Source organism: Corylus avellana, chromosome ca2 (genome assembly GCF_901000735.1).
Source record: "Corylus avellana chromosome ca2, CavTom2PMs-1.0".
NCBI classification, from domain to species: Eukaryota; Viridiplantae; Streptophyta; class Magnoliopsida; order Fagales; family Betulaceae; genus Corylus; species Corylus avellana.
The window spans coordinates 3,540,605-3,567,544 of record NC_081542.1 but is presented as its reverse complement, the minus strand read 5'-3'; the positions used below and the strand labels follow the sequence as shown (position 1 = coordinate 3,567,544).

The window sequence follows — 26,940 nt, the reverse complement described above, 5'->3', positions numbered from 1 at the left end:
CATTTTTATATGATAGGCTGGTAACAATGATGTATGAGGAGCACAATTTTATTTTCTGCATCTTATATATATATATATATATATATATATTACTGTACTATGATTCATTTACTACAATTTTTATATATATAAAAATTTAACAATCCATATTAAAAATGGTTTGGGATATTATAATTCATTTATAAATGAATAATGTTACTTACATAATATCTCTTTCCCATTTCCCTCCTCACATGCGGACATATAAAAAAACAATTCATATTTTAGTAATTAACGTAATAAATAACATGCGACAATACACATTTTAATGATTAGTATAGCAGGTAACACGCAAACTAACATATTAGTTTGGAAGATTTTATTTTTTTTTAAAAAAAATAAAACTATATAATATCCTTAACCACTCATTTTTCTTAAGAGATATGTTATAGTAGAATAAAAATATTATTTTTTGCCCATAAAAGTTATGGTTGACAAAAATGTCTTAGGCTCCATCAATGGGTGGAGCCACAGCAACTACTGATCGGGCTTGTAGCCTCTTGCCCTTTAGGACTTTTATGGGCAAAAAATAGTCATTTTATTGCACTATAGCATTTACAAAAAAAAAGAAAAAGAAAAAAAAAGCCTTATTATTAAACTTGTAGGACTCACATGTGCCATACAAATTTAATTATGAATTTGCTCATCTCTTGTACAAAAATAAATAAGAGATGAATAAAAAATGAAAACTAACCATTTATCAATAATGAATCTAGCAAACAAACTAATAAAGTAGTTCTTTATAACACAAGTAATACCTCGTGAGCTTAACTGCTTAATTATAAGCATAAATTATCTTTTTAAATTGTGTGAGTACAATTTTTTTCTCATTCAATTTATTAAATTGACATATGTATTTAAAATATGCGATTCTAAAAAAAGAAAAAAAAAAATTGTATACCAGGAATAGGATTTACATAAAGTAGTAGCATTTGTAATGGAGGGAGGATCTATGGTGGAGGGAGGGAGCAAGGGTATAGAAAGGAACGTCTTGGTGCGTGGAAGACCACCCTCCACCTCTATTTTCCGTCTCTGGTCAAAAGTCCATTTTGTTTCCGGGAACAAGATGCACAAACAAATTTGTCCCATTTCCCGATGCCTCTGATAATGTACCTGCACGTGTACTTTGCGAAGAGATTAAGGTAGTCGTGAACCTATCGGTGGGATCAGGTTGGTTGAGCCTTTAAGCCAATCGTGAGCCAACATAATGCCATGCTGTATATCAGTCCAACAAGCCAAGGGCCTATTGGGCCGATGGATGACAGGCCCCATAGGATCATAAACTAAATGGCCCAATAAGGACCCAAATACACCACTTCTCAGGTGCAGCCTCCCGCAATAGATCGGGCACCTGTTGCCAACTCACTGGTTGCTGTGGGTGATGAGGAACCCTACCTGAAGATAGACTATTATCTTACGAGATTTTAACTTTTGAGGTTTGCCTAAATTGTGGAAGTAAGTCTTAACTAAGTGAGAAATGCTAAATTGTAGAGCTTATTTATCGGAGAGGATCAAAATAACGAACAAAAAAAAAAAAGGGTTATAAATATCAATAAATAAGCTATACACATCATTTTCATATTAATCCTTTTATAAAAATATTTAGTATCCATAGCATTTCTTTAAGTGGTTGCCACATGCAGCGTTCTTTGTAAAAAGACAATGGTTTGTCTTCATGTATGTAATGACTTTGTAACATAAATGAAGTATATTCAATTTTCAGTTTTGATGTTTAGTTTACATTTTCAGCAGCAATAAGTATTGGACAAAAATTTTCTTTAAATTATTTATATACCCGCCCAGGGTAATGGGTGGAAAATCCGTCCATTACCCTTGCGGGTGGGCAGATATGACGGGTGGGCTGGTTTTTAACCGGATGCTCTGTCATTCCCGCCTATCATTTACCGAGCTCTATTAACAAAAGCATCTTTTTTCTTAGCCTGCTGGTTCTTTCCAAAAATCAATCTAGGGAAATAGCAAAGAAAACTCATAGCTTATTATAACAAAGGCCATATTGATGTCATTACAGTAGTAAACCAAACAACGAACATGACTGTTTCACGCTGAGTGAAATAGCAAATAGAATCCAGGGCAACTAGAACTAGAAAAAGCCAACAGTTTGGAAAGGAAAAACACAAGTCATCACCACAGAACTGAAGCATTAGAAAGCAAGTAACTAAACAAGCATTCATTCTCAGTACTCATCTCCCTCGTCGCCTTCCTCGTCATCACCTGCCTCAGCACCAACCTCCTCATAATCTTTCTCCAGGGCGGCAAGGTCCTCACGGGCCTCAGAGAATTCACCTTCTTCCATACCCTCACCCACATACCAGTGAACGAATGCCCTCTTTGCATACATAAGGTCAAACTTGTGGTCAATGCGTGAGAACACTTCGGCAACACTGGTGGAGTTTGAGATCATGCACACTGCCCTCTGAACCTTGGCAAGATCACCACCAGGAACAACAGTTGGTGGCTGGTAGTTGATACCACACTTGAATCCAGTAGGGCACCAGTCAACAAATTGTGCGCTTGGTCTTTATGGTGGCCACAGCTGCGTTCACATCCTTGGGCACTACATCTCCTCTGTACATCAGACAGCATGCCATGTACTTGCCATGGCGAGGGTCGCACTTAGCCATCATGGATGAAGGCTCAAATGCACTGTTGGTGATCTCTGCAACTGATAGCTGCTCATGGTAGGCCTTCTCAGCTGAGATGACAGGAGCATAAGATGAAAGCATGAAGTGAATCCTAGGGTATGGGACCAGGTTAGTTTGGAACTCAGTCACATCGACATTCAAGGCACCATCAAACCTCAGAGAAGCAGTTAGTGATGATATCACCTGAAACAAACAACAAATGCATATAATTAGAATAAGCATTCGTATAATAAGATAAAAGAATTGTACGTTGGATTCAAAGAGAAAGATGAGCAATACCTGAGAAACCAATCGGTTAAGATTAGTGTAGGTGGGGCGCTCAATGTCAAGGGAGCGCCTGCAGATGTCATAGATGGCTTCATTGTCAAGCAGCACAGCAACGTCAGTGTGTTCCAGAAGGGAGTGGGTAGAGAGGACACTATTGTAGGGCTCAACAACAGAGGTAGAAACCTGCGGCGAGGGATACACGGTGAACCCAAGCTTTGACTTTTTGCCATAGTCCACTGAAAGTCGTTCCAGTAGAAGGGAGCCAAGGCCAGAACCAGTGCCCCCACCCACAGCATTGAAAACCAGGAACCCTTGCAGACCAGTGCAGTTGTCAGCAAGCTTTCGGATGCGATCCAAACAAAGATCGACGATCTCTTTCCCAACTGAAACAAATAAGACATGTAAGCAGTTGATATGAAACAGGGGTAAAAAAATAGATGAAGTGAGAAAGAATTACTGGTGTAGTGGCCACGAGCAAAATTGTTAGCAGCATCTTCCTTGCCACTGATAAGCTGTTCAGGGTGAAAGAGTTGCCGGTATGTTCCAGTCCTAACTTCATCAATGACAGTGGGCTCTAGATCTACAAAAACTGCACGGGGGACATGCTTCCCTGCACCAGTTTCGCTGAAGAAGGTGTTGAAAGCATCATCACCTCCCCCAACGGTCTTGTCACTTGGCATCTGGCCATCAGGCTGTGAAACAAAATAGAATTAAATAAAAGTCTCCTCTAAGAATAAATTCAGACGCTTACTATTTAGGATGAATGAAAATCAGATTTAATAATTAGAAATCAGATCAAATGAAATCTTCTTATCATTGCAATTGAATACACTGCTCTCAAACCATTGATTAAAAAGAACTCGAATAAAGTTTCAGGAGATCCACTTAGCAAGGAATCAAAAAGAACCATTGTATAAATTCCATAAATGCTTTTTTTATAAAGAAATTCAAATCAAATTATACTTCTAATTTTGTGAATACACTCACCAAAATTTCAAAGTTTTAACTTTCAGATTGTCAAGCCTAAAAATGACAGGCCAGGATTGTTATTCTTTTTGATTTATGTTCCCAAGACGAATATAAAAACAAACTACTCAAAATACAAAACACTTATCAAAATCACAAAACACACAATCCAATGTGGCCTCCACAAGAAAACAATTTTTACCTTTTAAGTCCCATCACAAAATTAAAAAAAAAAAAGGAACAGTAGGGTGACAACCGACTCTATTGTATCTTTTGTCTCATTTCTTCTAGAACAATCAATTATTATTATTATTTTTTTCTATTTATGGATTTGAGTAATGCTAGAAGGAGGGCTAGAATCCACTTTGTTTCCACTTTCCTCCTAAATATGATAGGGCTTTTAAATCATCATTAAATTTTAGTTGATTATTATTGAAATTTGATGTATGAGTAATTTTAAAAGTCATATCAAATTTGGGAGAAGACAAAGAGTACTATAGTCCTTTTTCTAGCATTTCTTGATGGATCTATGTACCAGAAACATAATGCATAATCCTAGCATCAATGTCTACCCCTGAATGCTTTTATTTTTCAATTATTATACCACTTCATCTTACCAAGTTGATGTTCGCCAGATCTGTCACGATTTAAATATTTATATGCAATAACAAGACATTATCTGTAACAACTAGTTTCGTTAATTTGTTATTACGTCACATTTTACTCTTGAAATGGCTTGGATAGGTATCAGTCTGGAATACAACAAAATAATTCCCTTAGATTCAATGTCTTTACTAGATCTGAACAAAAAGAGCAGAGAACCCCCTAGATCTAGCAAAATGTCAACAAAATGTGTCGCAAATCTGAGCATCTAACCAGGATCAGGCAAAAATATATCGATTTGCATCACATTAAGCACCAAAACTTAAGTGAGAGGACTCAGAGAATCAGAAGAGTACCTGAATGCCGTGCTCGAGGCAGTAAAGTTCCCAGCACGCATTGCCGACCTGAATGCCGGCCTGGCCGATGTGGATCGAGATGCACTCTCTCATTTTCGCTGAAAAACACTAAAAGGAATCGACGAGAAGCTAGAGAGAATGCGAGAGAAATGCGTTTATCAAGACGCCTCTCGTTTGCGACAATGTTGTGTCTCTGAACTGATTTCTCGCCTGGAGATTTATTTGCGACGGAGAGAGAATCGGAATGAGTTTAACCGCGGTTAGCGAACCGTGGTTACGCGGGGGTGCACGTGGTTACGCGCGGGTGCACGTGGTTAATCCTTATTGGCCAGACTCAACCGCCCTAAATTTAACCGCGCTTTGTCCCTTTTTCACGGTCGATCATTTGAGATTTGAATTGCTTTGCCCGCATCAGGGGCCAAAGCAACGACACCGTTTAATTATCAAAAGATGCGGCGAACGACGAGGCAATGTTCTGTTTGGTTTTGGACAATGGCCCAATACAGACCGATGATCAATCTTGGTTACTACATTACACGTGTCTGCCCCGTCTCACTCGGGAAAGAAGAAAAAGTCAAGTTGAGGCATACAGCTCAGCCGTCCCGATGCTAAACTTTCTACTGTACTAATTCCTAAAGTTGTGTTTAAAATTATAAATGGACGTTACTGAATAGTGTATTTTCTGCTTGTTTGTTTTCTTCGTATTCAAGCCATTTCAAGGGAGGGAAGGGGACAAATTACAAAGAGTTGTTATCGTTGAGTTTTCTTACTTTTATCTTTAGGAACAATTAAAAAAAAAATATCTCAAAAGATTGCATTGAGAAGGAATTAACCATCTAATGTCCTTTAATCCATAGTAGGTCAAACAATTTGCGAGTCAAGCAGTCTGCACAGGATAAGGATCTGCACAACATGAACCCTTGACTTCTAAGCTAAGCAATTAATGTGATGGGGAAAAAAGATAGAAGGAAAAGAAAAGAAATGCAGCGCATTATGGCAGGATGCGACCTGCAATGACTTTGTTTCAAATAAACATCTATGAGAAGACGTCGTAAGATCTATGTAATTGTCATGCGGCGCTTATTCAATTCTTAACTTGATATTTGATAAGATTTCTTGCATAAATTTTGCAAATTCTGTGCATAAAACTAGAACCAAAACTCTGACAATCCACATTAACTAATTTCCATGAGGTATATACATTAACCCGCAAACGAGTGCCATATTAGCACAACTGTGAAGACATAACTTGAGCGCCACAAGAAGTACTGTGTTACTGTAGGATCATTTTGGAAGAGAGTTTATTGTCCTTGAGCAATTCAACCACTTTTCGCATGGAGGGCCTGTTAATGGGGAATGCTGAGGTGCAAAGAAGGGCCACATCCAAAACCTTCCGAATCTCCTCGTAATCGCATGAAGATGGGTCCATTCTAGGGTCTATAAGCTGGTCTAGATCTCCGCAACAACCGATGCCATTGTCGCTTCCTTCCGTCGGAGACGACAAAACGATCTCCGAAACCCACTTCACTATGTCCTTGTTGTCACCAAAGGAGTCGTCGTTTGGCCTCTTACCCGTAACCAATTCCAACAACACCACGCCAAAGCTATAGACATCACTCTTCTCTGTCACTCTTAAAGTGTAACCATATTCTGCATTGGTAGAGAGTAGTACAGAAGCCAAGCTATATTGAATTCAAATTCAAACGAGTATGAAGAAGGCATTTGCATGCTTTACGTTAAATATGAGTTTTGTGCAACCAATCAGAAGATGAAAACTAGGGACAGAGCCAGGAAATTTTATAGGAGGGGATTAGCCAATTTTTTTTTTTTTTTGGTTTTTTAAAATTTTTTATTAAAAAAATTATTTTTGTTGTTTTTTATGAACTAAAGACTACCGTAAGGGCAAAAAAAAAAAGTGAGCATTTGAAAATAAGGACAAAAAAACGAACATTTGAAAGTAAGGACCAAAAATAAAATAAAAAACTTAATGCGTCTGGCCCAAAAAAAATTAAGAATAAGGCCAAAAGTTTTTATTGGATATGGCCAAAAAATCTAAAAATAGGGCCAATTTTTTTTTCTTTTGAGAGAGCCAAATGACTAAACTTAAAACTTTACTTTATTATTATTATTATTATTTTTTACTTATAATTTTTTTTTTCTTTATTTTGGGGGGACCATGGCCTACCTCAGTCCCCCTCCCTCTGTTTTTTGTGACAACTAAGCCAAACTTAAGTTTTAAAAAAAAACTTAACTACACCATATTATATCACATATGAAATAAAAAATTAATATTTTTTTTTTTTAAAAAAAAAAATTAGAATTGAAGGGATTTATGGCCACACCCTCCCACTCTGGGTGGCTCTAAGATCCCTTAGTTCTACTCTGTCTTGGTGGCTAATCTCTTTCAGTTTTATAAGTGGTTTGGTCACACCCTTAATTATCAGCCTAATTTATTGGCTCCGGGTGGTCTACGAGCCAATCTCAAGCCATGGAAAGAGTTGCAACGGCCAATTCCCAAAGTCTAGGGTTGGCTGGGCTTCCACCTCTGTTAGAGGTACTACCCACTCCTTCAATTTTGTTTTGTTTTTTTTTTTTTAAAAAAAAAATTAATTTTTTATTTTATCAATATAATTTGTTGTGGTTGAGTTTTTATTTTAAGTATAAGTCTAATAAAATTAGCTGATATATCTTCTTATTGATGTAACAAAAAATAACTTTTGTACAACAAGTGCACCTCTCTTATGCCAAAAGAGAGATAGAACTTTAAATTTACATCAATCTTCCACTTTTGTTGACCGTAAAAAGTTATCTAGGACTAGGGTCATATTTTGCAATTCATTCTTTGCTAGCAACTTAATAGCAAAGAGTAATGATGGAAAGCACGCCTGGCGTGCATCAACAGTGATGCACGCCAGGCACAAAATTTTTTTTTTTTTTTAACACAAGGGATCATGTTATACAAGCTTATTCAATAGCAATCATTGAAAAAAGTGTCAAGAAGTACGAGAACTGGACTAACCTGGCGCAATGTAGCCACACGACCCAGCAACGCGCGACATGGCACCCGGACCCTCCCCCACGTCACGCTTCAGCGTCTTAGCCAGCCCAAAGTCCGCCACACGTGGCAAATACTCCTCGTCCAACAGTATATTGTTACTCTTCACGTCCCGGTGCACGATAGCCGGCGAGCAATCGTGGTGCAGATACGCCAGCCCCTGAGCCGCGCCCAGTGCTATAGTGAACCGCCTGGGCCAGTCCAATAAACCTCCACCCTTCTCTCCGTGCAACACGTCACCCAAGCTCCCATTCTCCATGTACTCGAACACCAAAATCCTCCGATCGTCGCCGCTGCAACTGGACAGCAACCTTAAAACGTTACGGTGGCGGATCCGACCCAACGACTCAACCTCGGATTTGAACACCACTTTCGAATCCGGGTTCTGGGTATCTCCCCAGAGTCTCTTAACTGCTACAATCTCACCCGTTTTGAGCCTCACCCTGTAGACCCGACCCGTCCCACCCGCTCCGATCAAGTTTTCTTCTTTTAAAGATAAGAGAATGTCTTCCTCAATTAACTCGACCCTTTGGAATGAGACTACCTTCCATGAGCGTTTGGGTTTGCGACCAAATGCTTGGTATTTCGGTTTGAAGAACCAAAACAGACACCCCAGCAGAAGAATTACGCAGAGACTTAGAACAACTGCAAGATACCAAGTGTTGCGCCTGGGTCTGGGACTCGAACATCGGGGCAGGGGCTTCAAATACGGGCTACAGAGACCCGGGTTACCCAAAAGACTCGAGAGGTACAACTCGTTGTCGAAACCCACAGGTACCTTACCGTACAGTTTGTTGTCGGAGACGTTGAACAAGTTCAGCTTCAGCTTCGTAATTTCAGCCGGAATCTCCCCAGTAAGCGAGTTTCCGGAGAGATCCAGATACTTTAACACCGGTAAATCCCCGAGTCCAGGCGGAATAGTCCCGTAGAATCGGTTTCTCGATAGGTTAAGCTCGTTCAACTCGGTCCACGAATCCACCGAACTAGGAATCTCCCCGGAGAACGAGTTCTCCTGCATTCTGAGATTCAGTAACTTCTTCAATCCCGTTATACACGTCGGAAGCTCGCCGGAAAAATGGTTTCTACTCACATCGATCACTGAAAGATTATGTAGTTCGCAAATATTCGCCGGGATTTCGCCAGTAAACTCATTACCAGAGATCAAGACCGTAGTGAGCCCACGAGCACGGGAAATCAATGGAGAAATTGAGCCTTCGAGTCTATTATCTTGCATTTCAAGAAACGAAAGCTGTGATAGACTCCAAAAACCGTCCGGCACTTCACCGGAAAGTTGGTTGTTTCTAATCCTCACATAATTGAGAGAATCGCATTCACTGTACGACTCAGGTAAGCTTCCAGAGAAGTGGTTGTTGAATACGATTAGAATCTGAAGCTTCTTTCTGTCGCAGAGATACTTGGGCAATTCACCATTGAAATTATTGGTAGAAACATCAAATTCCACCAAGGCCGAATTTTTGCCTAGATTTTCCGGTAGTTTCCCGGAAAAGCTGTTGTTGAAGAGCTTCAACTGTTGCAGATACGCATTCGAAGCTAAAACCTCCGGAACTTCGCCTTCGAAAAAGTTGTCGTTGAGATTCAGAGAATCGAGAGGCATTGCCGCGATCTTTTCCGGCAATTTACCGGTGAGAATGTTTTGAGAGACGTCTATTCTGAGCAAAGAGCTCAGATTCCCTATGCTTTCGGGCAATCCACCAGACAATTGGTTATCGTAGAGCTCGATTTGTTCTACTCTTTTCAATCCGCCGATGCTGCTAGGAATTTCACCGGAAAGAGAATTGGAGGACAAGTCTAGGTTTTTTAGCTCAACGAGTTTTCCGATCGAGTCTGGTATGTGTCCGACGAGGTACGATCGTGGAAGAAATAAATTCTCGAGCTTGGTTAGGTTTCCGATCTCTGGAGGCAAGGGACCGGGCTTGAATTGATTGTAAGCGAGTTCGAACCTGGTCAACTCACTGAGATTGCCTAAGAAGGAAGGGATCGAGCCATTGAGACAGTTGTTACTCAGGGAGAGCACTCTCAGCGCCTGGAACCGGCCAAAGCTCACCGGAATATTCCCAGTGAAATTGTTCGAGGATAGGTCAAGTACTTCTAATTCTGTGAAATCCGGCGAGAATTCCGGCACCTCTCCGACGAAGTAGTTAAGGGAGAGGTTCAGCAAGCGAAGGTGTGAGCAGAGAGACAAGGGCTGAGAGGAGAGAGTACCGTTGAAGAAACTGTTGCCGAGAGAGAGGTTTTGGAGGGTCCGAATCCGACAGAAATCATACGGAAACCCACCGTAGATATCCAACCCGGATAGGTCAATGGAAATAATCGAGTGTTTCTGAGAGTCACAAGTGACGCCGGTCCAGTTGCAGGAATTACTGTCACCGTTTGAAACCCAGTCGTTGAGGCTGCCATTTGGGTCGTCCAGCCGGGCATTCTTGACCCGAACCAAAATCTCGGAGTCTCCTCTAAGACATAGCGCCAGAGTAGAACAGTGCAGCAACAGGAAAAACAGAAACGGAATGGTTTTCTGCTTCAGATTTTTCATCTTAAAATACAAAGTAAAAGAAATCTTCTGCTAATGAGAATCATTGGACATGTTGTTTTGTAGGGCTTCTGTGCTTGCGAGAGAGAGAGAGAGAGAGAGAGGGAGAAAGAAAGAGAGTAACGGTTGGGAAATGGAGATGGCGACAAGTACTAGGCGGTCAGGCCCAGGATTTAAATGGAGGTTACAGTTTCAAGGGGTTCACATGGAAAGAGCTGCTGCTAATCAAAAAGGAAGGGGATTAATAGCTTCATCTTTTGGGATATTGTGCGAATGGGGGTGGGGAGTGGGTGATTAGAGTGATATAATTGCTGGTTAATCAAGATAAACGTGATGCGTTTTGGCTTTTTAGGAGAAAATGCCAAAAAAAGTGAGTTGGTTGTGCTTAGTCCGAGTGTGGAAAGGACTTTAATGCCCAGGACCAGGAGAATGGCAAGAGCTTATTTCCAGGAGGAGGAGGAGGGCATGCGTGAGATTACAACTGTGAGTGGGAAATTATTAGATTTTAGGGCATGGGAACCAATGATAGAGCAAGAAAAATGCATGTTTGGTGTATAATACAAAAGAAATATGATATTTAATTTTAACTATAAAATAGTTATTTGATGGGTTTTATTTTATTTATTTATTTTATTTTATGGCGGAACTGGAATTCTGGAACGTGTTGACTACTGAAGCATGAAAAATGCAAAAGTTTCTACTCTGGCCCTCCGTGGCCGAAAATCTGTCCCACTTGATGCTCACCGAGGCTTCTGTCCAAGTGTATTGAATTGTATGGAAGTTATGAAGGCGACTTCCTGGTTCCCATGCCCATCAAAATGCATAGAGCCATGGAAAAGTCTGTAACCACAAGTTTCCAGAAGAAAGATTTAAACCTTTGAAAATGCTTTTATAAATATCAATTTATATTAATAAAGATTTTGGTATGTTAGGTAATTTGCTTTGATTTTTTTTTTTTTTTTTTTTTTTTAAATGTCATTTGAAAACTGGTTTTGTATTTTAAGGTGTCATAGCAGATTATAGGTTCCAATTTAATTCCATAATTTACCTTCTATTTTAATTATTTTATATTTTGAGGGTTGAAGCATACTATATTATGTGCATGAATTCTTGGTCCCACGAAGAATATATAGCATAATATTGATACCTATATACTGATGGATAATGACTCCAGCTAATTGAAGTTTGATTAACATAAACTAATTGGTTGTGTTCATTGTTCATAGTCAAGACTAAATAGCGAATGATATTCGGTAAACTAGCAGTCAAATTGCAGAACTTATGCATCATAGAACCTGATACTTTCTATCTTTTTTTTTTTCTTTTTAATCTTTTTATTTATTTATTTAATCTTTATCTTTTGGTGGGGGGTGATGAGAATTAGGTAGTTGATTGAGGCATGCTAAAAGAGTAATAAAGTGGAGTCAGAACAATTAAGGATTTCACCGCCTAACAGTAGCTGTTTTCCAATAAGAAATAGTCTATGTATAATATAACACTTTTAAATTTGTAATACAATATACAATTATACACCTTCAAAAGGTTGACTATAGCCAGTATATATAGGAGTATTTTAGTATGAAACTTCCCTCCTAACCAAGTGAAGCAAGATGATGAAATAATTTGAATTGATCGTTAATAAATAAGTATGCATAGTACTAGAGTTTTCCGTGACAAGCAATAAGCTTGCAAGCTGACTGGCTGTTTTTCATGGTCTCATCTCAATTTTAAGAGATATTTGGTACATGGAAGGGTCATTCCATTTGGAATATCCGAATATATATATATATATAAAAGAAGTTGGAATTAATGTAATGATTATTTATATTTTTTTGTTTAGTAACAAAATATATATACTCACTGAAATTGAAACAAAATTACAAACTACCTACGATTTTATATATAAATCTCTTATGAATATTTTATCGGTGTTCAACCATCCCAGTAGAAGACATTGGATAGTTGCACCACCTTAGCAATGAGGGTGGACAAAACTATCCCCGATGAGCATGCATGTGAAGTAGTCTTAATTGGCATTAGAGGTGGTCGTGCCGCCTCTACTGTTTTGCCAACCACCCCATTGAATATTAAGTAGATATTAAAAAAAAAAAAAAAAAAAAAGGAAAGATTTTTGGAACCTTCATTATATTCCTCTAATAATAGCTATTCTTCTTATTTTTTAAAAAATAGATATTTCTCTATTTAGGAGAATAGTTGTTCCCCTGGAATGATGCACAATCAAATAAAAAAATAACTAGAAATAGTCATTTCCTTTCAATTGTCTGTTTTGCATACCAAACATGCATTGTTTGCATCATTAATAATTTATGGTGACAAAGTTGATTGTCATACCATATACATGTGTTACAATATTATTGGATATGATCATGTGACATTCAATCAAAAGATTTAGCGAATATGAGATGAAGGCCGGAATTGATTTGATAACGCATTTAAGTTCGATGGATCAACTTGATTGATTTTGAATTTTAAGGAATAATTTGATAAAAGATAAAATCCCATTAGCTCTAACAATAAGCACTTTTCCACTGAAAAATTTTTAGTGCCAAACAACAACCTTGGAAGCAGCCAGCAGCCTAGCTGTTTATCATATTCACGGTCTCGATCATCTCACATCTGAATCTTGGTGTCTCTGTCATTAGAAAATTCAGATGGCAAAAGCAAAAGTAGTTGAGCTAACATAGCCCATTTGGTTCCTATTTTAAATTCAAGCTCGGTGGTCAAAAACTCAAAAGCATCATGCATCAAAGCATCAATTATCTTCAGCCACGTTCCCAAGAATCAATAGCAAAAACCTACCGAAAGATTAACTCCACATTAATGTTGCTTTGTCTGGAGACTGGAACAGTCAAATCCTTTGTCTCAAAAGTCATGGGTTGTAGAAGTGGACTCTCTAGTCTAAGCAAGTCCGATGGATCAGCACAGCAGTCAGCAGCCTTTGTAGACTACTTCCCGCAGGTCATGTTCTAAAGCGAAGCCTATATTGACTTCTAAACTGGGCTCACATGGGTTTTTGTCTGCAATTGCAAAGCAATTAATCAATAATTTCTACACCCAGATGAGCTGAAAACACCTGCAAAAAATACGGTCCCGGACAAAACATAAAACAACAAAAAATCATCGAATAGTTTAGTAGTCTTAAAACAAGATAATATATATAATTAACGTCAAGTTTTGATCCATTGCTTATGTTTTGTACTGAAAGCATGAACAACAAGCTCCATAGTACGCATAAAAAAATTGGACAATATCACTTTCCGCAAAGATAGAAAACAAAATAAAGTAATTATTCTTTCATTACATCATTTTCTCTTTTCCGAAGTAGGCTTTATCCTCTTGTTCTTCTAGAAGGGGAGGAATAAAAAAACATGTGAAATGAGACTTCCTTATCTTTATTGGCATGCACCGTCCAAACACCTCAACAAGAATATTGAAACTGTCCGCGCGTATGGCTACATGTAATTTCATTGAGATCATTTGAGAATGTAAATATTTTTAGATAAAATAAGGAATATTGGGGCAAAGCTGGTGAAATGTGGTGTTTTAATTGAGACTATATATATAAATACATATTTTTCAAATAAATGTTCATCAAATCCGCTGAAGCACAAACATAAATGGCTAAGCAAAATCCGGGTTCGAATCCCGGCAGCGGAAACCAACTTTTGTTTTTTTACCCAATATTGTAAAGCTGGTCAAATGGGGTTTTAATTAATTAATACCATATATATATTATGTTTCAAATAAATGGCATAAAATCTGCAGAGGAAAATAAAAGTTTTTTTTTCACCCTTTGGCATAACTTCTCAACCCAAGCTTTTACCGTTGCACGTGTCTCGTGCATGTTAGAATATCGTTTTATTGTATTAACTCATCTTTTTTTAATATGATATTAATGATGAAATGAGTAAACTGTTTCTAGATTTTGTTTAAAATTTTTTTATAGAGGAAGAACATAAAAATACACCTTAAATTTGTTAATTACCTTGTGCAAGACAAGGCTAGCTAGCTAGCTAATTGCCCTAGGACATATCATTTTACAGTGTTAACAAAAAACATAATATTATATTATTATATATATAGAGCCAAGATGTGAATACTTCACGTGTTAATAATTTGGTATAAGCAAGCACTTAATTACTCTCAAGTTTTGTTTCTCATCCGTTTGCCATTTAACTGATCATGTGTAAACGAGCTGTAGTTCGTGAAAAAACATAGGTTATTCGCCGTGTAACTGCTTGTTATTGAGGATATATATTAGGAATAGAAGTACGTAACAGTGTGAAGGAGGAGATGGATGCATATCTTAAGCGGAGAGATATTGCAAAATGTTTTCTTAAATTTTAGGTAGGGGATGGGAAAAGCAATATTCACATGTGATGTGGGTGGATAACTGACACCCTGCTGAAATATGGGTGTTAGAATATATTATGTGAGCTTTGATTTATCAATTACAATCAATATAAATATTATTTTCAGAAGAATTTTGGGGAGGGGTTATTTTCAGAAGAATAGGGGAAAATGATCTTCTTTGTCAAAGTTGGAACATTTCTACAAATTTGTTGGTTTAATTTCCCTTTTTTTGTTGCTATTTTCTGCAGTTTCTAGGTAGCTGGTGGTTGGTTTTCTGCCTTGCTTGAAGTCGTGTAAGCTGGTTTCAGCTCGTTTTTGGTTTTGTTTCTGGTTTGAATGAAATTCTCTTATTCATCAAAAAAAGAAAAAAAAAGAAAAAGAAAAAAGAAAACGGTGTGCCGTTTAAATCGATGCGTTAAAATCCATGAAATGCTCAAGCTCCTTATGCATTTGGTGCAGTGGTATATAACTATATATCACCTCTGGAAGCACAGAAACGACAAAAGGCATGGTAAGGTTTTGATCAGTTCAGAAGAGCAGATCATCCAACGGATTGATTGGGATGTTGGAACCCGTGGCAAGTTTAGCAATACAGCAACTAATCGGGATTTATGCTGTAATGGGGCCTGCAAGATCGAATTTTATGTTCGTTCTGGTTTGTCTGATCTCTTGTTTTGGTTCTCGGGTTTGCAGCTTTTAATTTGTTTGGTTGTAAATTTGGTTGGAGTTTGTTTTGTTGTGAAGTTGTCGTGCAAAGTGTTATTCTTGTTTTATATGTGTTTGGGCTTCTGCTTTGTATACATTGATTATATTATATGATATATTCCTTTATTATATACTATCATTCTTATCATATTATTATATTAACAAAATAATTATATAGACATATAACAAAAATAAAAATAATACTATTGAAATAAAAGTAAGGGCTCAAAAGAGTGTTATCTCCCAGTCCACCATTTTAATTAATATAAATATGTAACTACTTATAAAATTCTCTAAACCAAATAAGAATATACTACCTAAATAGTATATATATATATATATATATAAGTAAATTATATAAGTAATCGACTTATTAATAATATAAAGAGCATTTTTGGGAAGTTGTCCCGAAAGTCCCTAAGGTTTGCATGTGGTGTGGCTAATAAGTAATAAGGATATGAATTTGTCTTGAATTTGGTCAAATAACAAATAATTAAGTTCTTTGTCAGATTTTTCTTTCAGTCTTTTACGAAAAATAAAAAACTTCCCATCTACTATATTGTTCATGTCTGACAGACGTGGCACGCGTATCAAAATATACCACCACGTAGGCAAAACAATTATGTCAAAATATTTGAAAAAAAAAAAAAAAGCAGGAAAAGAGAAACAACAAGAGGGGTTTATCCCAGCAACTACGTACGTACACAAGGACAAGGTGTACTCTTCCTTAAAACACGCCTAGGACTCCAGACCCCCAAAGTTCCCTTTATGTTTGTCCTTTCAGACTCACACTAGGTAGCTAGCTATTGTTCTTGGTAGAGATCAATCAATCATTTGTTCTTCCTAAATCCTAAGAAACAACTTGAGCAGATGCCTAAAGCTTTCCTTTTGGAAGGGCAATGACCTAAGCTCAGGTGGGGGGCTAGGTTACGTGAGAGCAGGGTTGTCTTTCCCATAGATGGAGGAGGGCAAGGCATGAATCAAAAGAGTATATATGCAGCTACCATTTGAATCAAGTTAATGAGACAGCTTTTAAGGTGCCGTAGGATTGTAGGAAACACTAACATGTTTCTCAATCTCCTAAAAATAGAATTGTTGGACACTAAATTCGGAAAGGAGATCATAAAGAGTAGTATCACGACACTACCAACTCACCATGAAAGCATTAACCAACAGATCTGGAACGATCGATGCTAGCAAGAATTCAAAATACAAATGTGAAGCTGAAGATTAGAATCATGATAAGATTAAAAAAAACCTTGTTAATTAGTTTCATAAGAGCAAATTAAGGTCCTAAAATCGAGTGTTTCGGATTAATGAACAGTTGAGATTAATTAAGGTTAACCAGATACACCAAATGATAAAACCCAATATCATATTAATCGATCCAATCTCATGAACGAAACATAGTAACAAAACGTACAGCTGATTAAATGATACACTTCTCAGAAAGAACAAAAAACATAGTGAAATGAAATAAAAAGACAGACCATATATGAAATATATAGAGGTAGGATTTATTCAGAAACCAACAACCTCCAACAATATAGGAATATTAGGAAGAACATGCAGCATCATTCACCAGTATGATCACGATTTAACAGAAACAATAAATACACAAATAAATATTCAGATCGATCCTTGGTGTACTATACATACTCTTATAAAGTAACTAGCTATGAGATTCCCATTTGATCATATGGTCGATGATGATGATGATGATGATGAGACTTGATGTGGGTCTGTCTTCCTTCTCTAGCTAGAGAATCTCATGAACAAGTAATTAACAAGCAGGCAACAGAGAAACGAGTAGAGTAGTAGTAAAGGAAAAATGTAAGTAGCAGAGAAAAACTGTAAGATATGCCAAATGGAAGAAACGGAACTACAACTAAATTGCCTGGCTCCATCCTGTCTGCCTTTCACTATTAAGGATTGGTGTTGTTCTACACAGGGAGTCACATTGAAGTATCCTTCAAGTCGAAAATTGCACGACAATGACCTTTGATTTACAATGGAATGTCAAAAGGTGGTCATTGCACATAAGAAGAAATGGGTGGTTGGGAAGGATGAGAAGTGCTTGTCCACCTAGAGCCATTTCTGACTTTTTCTCCCCAACCCCAGCAGTACGCCACTACACCTAGTTCCCCTTCTTCTCTCCTTCCCATCTCTCTCTCTCTCTCTCTCTCTCGGGAGAGAGAGAGGATAGAGAGAGAGAGAGGGATGAATATGGGGTTATAAAGAGGGGGGCCCAGGTGGGGAAACAAGGAGGAATTTTTGCTCAAGCGGCAGGATTTAAACAAAGCATTTTTGTGGTTAATTTTGGCTTTGAGTGGCCGGTGAAAAGCACTTTTCAAATTACTCTTTGGTCTGTATTCTAGTAAGACACAAACAGTACTCCCTTTCAATTCCTGGCCTAATTAAACAAGTATTAATTATAAGAGTCACACTATATTAACCCAACAATTCATGGACTTCCCATGCAATTTAAGGTCAAGTTTATGTGACATTTGAATGGATTTTTTTTTTTTTTTTTTTTAACCCTTTTGTTGGGTCGATCAGATCGCATGGATTGTTCGTCGACCTCAAAGGCCTCAAATTACACCATGCTGTATTCTGTTGATTGTAAAGTGGTTTTAACTTTTAAGATGGGTTGAGGTTAATTAGAAATAAGAATCTTGTCAAATAAAAAAGGAAATAATTGAGGTGAGTGTTACAATCAAGTACATTCGGACCAAATTAAATGAGATCAAGAAACAATTTAATTATAAAGCATCATAGAAACAAGTTTAGAGGCATTTTTGAAAAAGGAAGGAAAAAAAAACTTTGAGATTGATGTCAACTTCCACAGCGATTTACTTACGAAATACGCTTCTAAATTAAAAGAAAATAGTGGTGGCCAAAGAAAACGCTACTAATTAAAAGCCATTTTTATGAGGGTGGTCCACCCAGTACTCCCTCAAGAGCTTTAGAGGTGATTCGGCCACCCCTAAAGCTTCGAGTGATAATTTGACAAAAAATCTTGAAAAGTGTTCCACCAGTCTTAAATGAGTAGTCAAACAACGATCTCAAGTCTTAAGGGAATGGTTTGGCCAGCCCCTCATAAGCCTTGAGGGGTGGCTAAACCACCCCAAAAACAACTCTTTTTTGTTTTTTTTTTTAAAAAAATCTTAATTCTTATTTTAAATGATTAGTCATGATTTTAAGAAATGCATGGAATTCGATCTTATCATTAGTTAGATACAAATGGAAAAATAATTATTACAAATGGTTTTTTCCGTACCAAGTACCTAATCTTCTTCACGTTTCTATATAAATTATTTTCTTTTCCTTTTTTTTTTTTTTTATTTATTTAATTTTTTTTGGTTCCTCTATTCTCACCTTATATAAAAAATTAAAGAAATATCCGGATCAAATAGGGAAAGACAATAAGAATCTTGTCAAATAAAAAAGAAAATAATGCCTTAGTCTAATAATTAACTGAGGTATATATCTATAAAATTATCATTAGATTTTTTTTTTTTTAGGGATTCCTTTTGTCTATTTCGCACTTACCAGGGAGGCACCAAGAAAGAGGTTGTTTGTTTTTTATTTTGTATTTTTTGAAATAAGTGAATCCTACTAATTATAGGATGAACACCATGCAAGATAAAACCCTCCCAAGAAAGCAAAACTCTCCCATCTAATGCAATTTGCCGGCAAAAGTTAATCCTAGGTAATTATGACATGATTGTCTACTAATGATGAATACAAAGAAACCCTTTGAAGAGGCATCGCCCAATATCCACATATAATGTTCTAACTTTACATCATATCTGATAATTTTGTTGTTATGATCACAGATCATGATCATAAGTGTGTGAATTGTTATATATTATAAGTGGGTTGATCCGTTGATATATATGATTAAACTAATACTTAGGAAGAATTAGGATCTCATTGGCACGTGCGGGACTGCAAATCGTGGTTATATTTAATTATTTATATATAGATAATTAAGGAAAGTATAAAATTATGTTTATTTAAATAATAAAAAATAGTATTGTGAAATATTTATTAATACAACAGCCTCAAAATGAGACAGACAGCCACCTTCTTTTGACAAGGAAGGAAGGAAGGAGCGGTGGTGTGGCTTATACGTCAAAGATTCTACTTCAATATTCAACGACCCATCAAAACCTCCACACAAATTATATATATGTTACACCAAAAGCGACGTCCGCTCTCTCTTGTAGACGCGCAATACTCGATTGCTCTGGTCCTGTCATGGAGTGTATAGTAGAATGAGAGGGCCGACAAAATAATTTACAATATACACACGGTTCTATCTACGCACTCGAGCAACCATAACAGTTGCTTCTATTGAAAAGACATAAAGAAGTTTCCATATAATTATGCTCTCTTTTTTTTTAAATACAATATCAAATTTAACCAAAAAGAAGAAGAAGAAGAAGAAGAAGAAGAAGATATGTGTGAGTCTTTCTATTTAAGATGGAATTATATAATTTAATATCACATAAAGCGTTAAACATTCCAATTTCATGTAAAATTAATTTTCTCTATCACATCATAGTGGAGTACAACTAATAATTACACCTAAATTAACCCATATATCTCCAATTACAAGCTAGTACAACCAAGCCCAATAAATGCTTGGGTTCTCCTGACAAACGGCTTCAGTCCATTATCCTTTTCGGTCGAAATTGATCCGAGAGGATCTAGTCTTTGTTAATATATATATAGGGGCAAAATTATCCAATAAAATGTAAATTGAAAAGTTTGCCCCTATGTTAAAGAGGACCAGCTCCTAGCCAATCCGGAGCATGTGATGTAGTCGATTTATTGTTCAACCTTTACAGTACTGAGCATACATATTCATGCGAATTTGGTGACATTTCAGCATGCTATATTATGATTTTACTAAAAAAAACTATTTTCACTAACAAGTGGTATAGTGTTTGATATGCTGGAATAGCATAGGCACAAACAATGGCCCTTAAAGTAGGGATGATGATTCATAGTGCGGGCAAGATTAGTTTTTGGAGTAGGGGTAAAAGTGCATAGTACGGGTATACCCACATAGCACACAAATGATACTAGACATGACCCATAAAATTGAAAAGAAAAAAATAAAGAAAAGGTTTTGTTTGAGGGGGAGTGTATAGACCATAACAATGTGGTGATGAACTCGTACTTGAAAGAGATTATTGAATATACATGTATGAATTTTAAAAATTGACTCCCACAATGTGAGTAATTAGTATAACGTTAACATAGTGAGGCCGAAACCCATTATGTTTAGAGTTCATTTGACCTTGTGAGATTTTGTAGGCTAAAGTGCACTTTAAAAAAAAAAAAAAACAAAATCATAGAAAGTTTTTCGTCTGGGAATGTGTTTGAAAGAAAAAAAATTGTAGTTTGAAAACATAAAAAATCCATGTATTTAAATCACATGTAAGGGGATGTGTTTTTAAAATTGCACGATTTTAAAGACTTTCCAAACACTTGATTACATTTTAAAAAACTCATATTTTTATTAAATGCGTTTTGAATTCGCTATTTTCCAAACCATGGGTTTTTAAACCACTAAAATAAATAGACCCTTAAGTATTTGGGTTGAGTGGTGTCACTTTTCAAAATATCAATTTTCCTTCCAAAGAGATTTTTTGGGCCTTTATGGACTAAAGATAGCTTGGACTTTAAAGAGCTTAGAATCACGAGCAATTTTGTATTGAGTTCATATAAATTCAGGGATTGCATCAAAAATAGTTAGCCTATTATATAAGCTTCTTGGAGAGCTCAGTTGGAACCAAGCCATCTGGCAAACCTATTAAGGCCTTCATATAGATATACATGGGCCTTGGGCTTCACAAGTGCTCCACGTGCTTGGAGCACGGATATGTTTTCACATAACTACATCGATTTTACAAGACCGGGCCTTGTATCCCAAAATCAAGAAACCGACAAGCCCATTCAAAAGCCCAATGGGCTCTTTCGTCTTCAAGCAACCCCTCTGGACCCACCAAAATAGAGTTGTGAATCGTGATCCGTGATCCGTGATCTTCGTGTTCTAGAGTCTAGACCAGAATAATTCTTTTTTATTTTTCACTCCTATAATTTTTTTTTTTTGGAAGAACCAAATTTGGGGGCGTTAGGATAAGATTTGTTTTCCACACTTCCCAATTCCCAGAAAACCTTTCACGTCATCCTCACCTTTGTTTTATTTAACTTCGCACATCTATAAAACATCTCTCATTTCTAACCAACTTCTCCGACACAGTCTTTTGCTTCAATAACTTAGAGAACTAAACAAGAAGATGCAACCCACTTCGGATGTCAACCAACGCCTTGCAAGAATCTCTGCGCATCTCCACCCTCCTAGTTTCCAGGTTTGGCTTTCTCTGTAGTATATTTTGATTGTTTCAGCTGGTTATCTATGAGTGATGATGGTCCTGTCTCTGGCACAACCTTGTAATCTTTTTAATGATGATTTTGGTGGTGTTGGAAACGTGTGTGAATGGTGGACCAAAAGATGGGGGAGAGTTCGGGTTTGAGACCGGCGAATTGCCGGGCAAAAGGCGGGGCTCCCGGGTTCAAGGTGGCGATTTTGGGTGCTGCAGGGGGCATAGGGCAGCCTCTGGCCCTGTTGATGAAGATTAATCCACTGGTTTCGGTTCTTCATCTCTACGATGTGGTCAACACTCCTGGTGTTACAGCTGATATCAGTCACATGGACACTGGCGCCGTGGTAAAGTTCATTCTTTTACCTTATTTGCATTTGGTATTTGAGCTTAATGGGTGATTTTTAATTTGAACTTTGAACTATTTAGTCAAATTTTTGAGTACCCAATTGCCTGTTGAATTAGTGTTGGGGTTATCACTACAATGAGAGACCAAAAGAATATTACCAAATTGGGAAATCGGTTCACAATAATTAGCTTGAATATGCTAGATATAGCAATTTGAATAGAATAGTTGTTCACCCTAGCTTTTTATTTGAAGCTCTGAACTTCATTGGGTCATATTTTGAATAGGGTCAGTGGAATGACTAGTATCTTTATATATATAGGTGCGTGGGTTTTTGGGGGCACAACAGCTGGAGAATGCTCTTGCGGGCATGGACCTTGTAATCATCCCTGCTGGAGTTCCCCGTAAACCTGGAATGACGAGGGATGATCTGTTCAACATCAATGCTGGAATCGTTAGAACACTTTGTGAAGGGATTGCTAAGAGCTGCCCAAATGCTATTGTCAACTTGATCAGTAATCCTGTTAACTCCACCGTTCCAATTGCAGCAGAAGTTTTCAAGAAAGCTGGCACCTATGATCCAAAGCGACTTTTGGGTGTCACAATGCTTGATGTTGTCAGAGCTAATACTTTTGTGGTATGCTCAGTTAATCTCACCATGTTTATGTTTCTTTTTATGTTGGCAGTGTTGAGCGGTACTGTTTATCATCAGTTTGATGTTGACAAGGAAAGTATTTCTTGATAGATATGTGAGTTTATGACTGCACTTTCTGAATATTATCCTCTAAACCTTTTTATTTTGATTTCATTTACACTGTCCACTCATATGTTATTTTGTAAGCACTTATGAGTAAAGGATGAAATCTTTTTGCTGGGATTTAACTTTAAGGCTTTATTGAGTTTGCCGTAGGGTGGAAATCATTTCCTTTATTTTTGACCAGAGTTAAGCCAGACTGGCATGAATGTGTGTGTGTAAGCGATATTGGTATTATGTCATTACATGGCAATGTTTTCCATCGTAACAAAATGTAATCTGATGGGTTATAAATGAAAGGAAGACCTTAAGTGATATTTGTGACTCAATAAGTCAGTTACTGAGGATTTATGTTCCATATGTGAAGAACTAAAACGTGGATTGCATGACACACCTCATTGTAACCTAGAGATGACAAGATACTTCATTGGTCAGTTATGCTTTCAAGTTGTGCTCTGCTGCTCTCCCTTCTTTTTTTTGTGGGGGCGGGGCAGGGGTAGTTTAATGGTTTATCTATTTTTGTTTCTGAAGCTAACTTAAATCTTTCCTTAATGTTCTTTTGGGACCACTGCAGGCAGAAGTTTTAGGCCTTGACCCTAGAGAGGTTGATGTTCCGGTTGTTGGGGGTCACTCAGGGGTTACAATTTTACCTCTTCTTTCTCAGGTTCAAGAGAAATAGCTAAATGCTTGCATTAGATGCTTTTAACTACTATTTCTCTAGTGAAACTCCTTTATATATTTACTTTTTCAATTGATTGTTCTTCACATTATATACAGGTTAAACCTCCTTGCTCTTTCACCCCAAAAGAAATTGAATATCTGACGGATCGCATTCAAAATGGTGGAACAGAAGTTGTTGAGGTATAGAAATATATGTTCGGGTTGCTCTTAGAATAATGTATCTTATGCTGCCATTTAAAAAAATAAATAAATAAATAAATTATGTGGACTTACATGATGACGTCTGACATGTATTGTGAACACATGCATGGAATTGTTTCTTCCAGTAGGTCCAATACTGTGGCTTCCTTCAGAAATTATTTTTTTAGTCTTATAGAAGATGATATGACAAAGACTATCTGATTTCGTAACTGACATGGATCTTCTTGACTATGTATTCTGCCAATGACATGATGGCTTGTATTTGTAAGCGTTCTTGGTCTTATGAACATTATTTCACATTTGCCTTGGATCTCAATCTCAAATACCTTGCTTTTGTTGGTATAAAGATTTAATATGACACATTGTAAGTATGAGGTGAAGTAGAACAGTTTGCATTCTTGTGGTAGAATAACAACCTGAATAAGAAATAGAAGGAAAAGAAAAAAAAGCTTAACAATTATAAGACTGGATGGGGAAAAGAAATAATGAAGAAAAATGAACTCACAACTACAACAGACACTTTCCTGAGCCAGAAAGGCTTCCTGAATGGCTGAGCTCACTAGCTTGCTTACTACTGAAACAATGAGTGAGATGGGCTATTAAAAAAGTCTTTGCTCTAGAATGACTAGGAAACAGAGCGATTTCCTCCCCTCCCCTACCACCCACCCCCCAATTGGGCAAATGTGAAGGAAATATTCTTTGAGCTTGCCAGACTATTTTTCTTATTTTTCACTGAAAAATAGACTCTAGCAGTTTATGTTTCTTAGGGTTTTCTGGTACAGTGAGAAAGTGGCTAATATCTTGTTTTACTTAGAGGGAGGCACTTTCTCTTTCTTCAGACTTAACCGTAGATTAGAAATTGGCTACCTTGGTTTGTAATAGCAGGGCAAGTTGCAAATTGGGGTCTAGAAGAGACATTCTTCTAGGTAAAATTGTGGGAATTAGATACTGAGAGATCACTGATTAGCTGTTGTTTGGAGTCTCGTATTCTGGCCTGGGTAGCTCTGTTTTGAAGTCTTGTATCATGGTTAGCTCTTGTTTGGAGTCTGATATCATTGTTAGCTCTTGTTTGGAGTGGATTTAGAATTCTAGATTGAGATGAATATATAAATCATAAAGAAACCACCTGCACATAACTTGTAAAACCTTCGACAAAGTTTGAATAGCTATTGCAAATTTTATTATTCAAAGAATGGTTTAAGACAAGGTGCAAGTTCTGTTTGGATATGTGGCCAGATGAAGCTAGGTTTAGTGACCTATTATTGACACAAAAGCTTGCTGCTTTATCTAATCTAGTGCAATGGATGAAGGGTATTGGATGAGTCATTTTGATAGCCATGGCAAACGATATGGCCTCATAGTATGATTCTGCAGGCATGGCTTTCTAAAGTGCATCATTTAATCCAATGCAAGAATAAAGTAGTTGTGGGAGTTCATATTGCTAGCTACATGGTAACTAATTTCCTGCACCCAGAGACACAGTAGACCACCATTCTGCATGATACCATAGGTTTCTTTGCTGGTACATATAAGAATCTTTGTCCAGTTGGCTGATTTGATGTAGTTTCATTTTGTTTCCTATTGTCCAGTATTGCTGGTAGATTTATTACATTTATGAATTTATAATAAATAGCTTGATTGCTAGTTTTGCTCGAGTTTTGATCCGTACTCTTTGGAGAACTCTTATCTAGTCCTGTTCTGTTGCCATTATGTTTTTTTTTTTCAAAGTGAATTCTTATCTAACTCGGTGCCGATGGCATTGCTCACAGGCAAAAGCTGGAACTGGTTCTGCAACACTATCAATGGTCAGTTGTCTTCTACTTTTTCTTAATACCTGCTTTGTTTATGTATCCTTTTCTCATTAGTTTCATGCTTTTGATGCTTGGACATGCTGAAATATATAACAAGATGTGTAAATAAAAAATGCAGGCATATGCTGCTGTTAAATTTGCAGATGCATGCCTTAGGGGCCTGAGAGGAGATTCAGGCATTGTTGAATGTTCATTTGTGGCTTCTCAGGTATGTATGGACTCCCATATCCATTTACTTAAATCATCTTTGAGTCTTCCTTTTTTAATTTAGATTTCTTGCAGTTTCAAAGAACTCAAGCATTGCCTGTTTTTTCAGGTGACTGAACTTCCTTTCTTCGCGTCCAAGGTACGGCTCGGCCGTACTGGAGCAGAGGAAATATTCCCTCTTGGCCCTCTGAATGAGTATGAGAGGTCTGTAGTTGTTATCGGCTAGCAAGTCTTTAATTTAATTCGGTGTTCATTTGATGTGATAAGTTTTAAAAAATACCCATCCATTATCAACAGGGCTGGCTTGGAGAAGGCAAAGAAAGAGTTGGCAACAAGCATTCAGAAGGGGGTTTCCTTTATCAGAAAATGAACAGCTGCCAGCCTGCCATTGACCTGGTTTTTCTTGATATATTCAATGTCTTATGGATCATGATTCCTCAAAATAAATGGTTCCTATCTTTTCTTGCTTCGTTCAAGCCACAAAGAGGTTCGATCATGTGGGGTTGTTTGAAATCCAAATGCAATAAAAAGATAAAATGGACATCTGTATACTAGAACTGGTTTCTGTTTTCATTTTACTTATATAGTTTATCTTAATCCGAGTTCGAATACAACCTGCGTTGTCCTTGTCATGGTTTTTGGTTTCTGGACGCAATCATGCAAGAACATTGGAGCATGTTCCAAGATGAGTATTTTCTTACCTTGGAAAGTGGATCTTTAGCAGTTTAATAGGCTCAAAAAAAACCTCCAAGTTCTCAGAACTTGTGCCAAAGATTTTGGACTGGTCTAGCTGGTCTGCAATGGGCATGATCTTAGCGCCATTATTCTATTTTCGCCACAAGGCACCAAACATTTTCTCTTGGGATTAGAAAACTAAGCTACTCTTCGAGATGACCCACGTGTAACTCTTGGTTTCAGAAAGGGGTGACAATTTGTCTTAAATGGTTAGAGTTGCGTTGAAATATA

At 37.2% G+C, this 26,940-nt stretch overlaps 2 protein-coding genes and 1 pseudogene across 2 annotated transcripts; 1 reads left to right on the top strand and 2 right to left on the bottom strand.

Moving 5' to 3' along the window:
- Positions 1 to 2,013: 2,013 nt before the first annotated feature.
- On the bottom strand, positions 2,014 to 5,172 carry LOC132170342 (tubulin alpha-3 chain-like; annotated as a pseudogene).
- A 596-nt stretch (positions 5,173 to 5,768) lies between these two features.
- Positions 5,769 to 11,026, bottom strand: LOC132172720 (LRR receptor-like serine/threonine-protein kinase HSL2). The gene is made up of 2 exons (XM_059584276.1): positions 7,914 to 11,026; positions 5,769 to 6,544 (listed from the first exon to the last, which is right to left on the bottom strand). Exons 1-2 carry the CDS (start codon positions 10,498 to 10,500, stop codon positions 6,168 to 6,170), a joined length of 2,964 nt encoding a protein of 987 aa, XP_059440259.1. The 5' UTR covers positions 10,501 to 11,026; the 3' UTR covers positions 5,769 to 6,167.
- A 10,676-nt stretch (positions 11,027 to 21,702) lies between these two features.
- On the top strand, positions 21,703 to 26,443 carry LOC132170769 (malate dehydrogenase, glyoxysomal). The gene is made up of 9 exons (XM_059581869.1): positions 21,703 to 21,962; positions 22,106 to 22,321; positions 22,643 to 22,957; positions 23,649 to 23,738; positions 23,852 to 23,935; positions 25,726 to 25,761; positions 25,886 to 25,975; positions 26,084 to 26,178; positions 26,272 to 26,443. Exons 1-9 carry the CDS (start codon positions 21,891 to 21,893, stop codon positions 26,342 to 26,344), a joined length of 1,071 nt encoding a protein of 356 aa, XP_059437852.1. The 5' UTR covers positions 21,703 to 21,890; the 3' UTR covers positions 26,345 to 26,443.
- Positions 26,444 to 26,940: the final 497 nt, after the last annotated feature.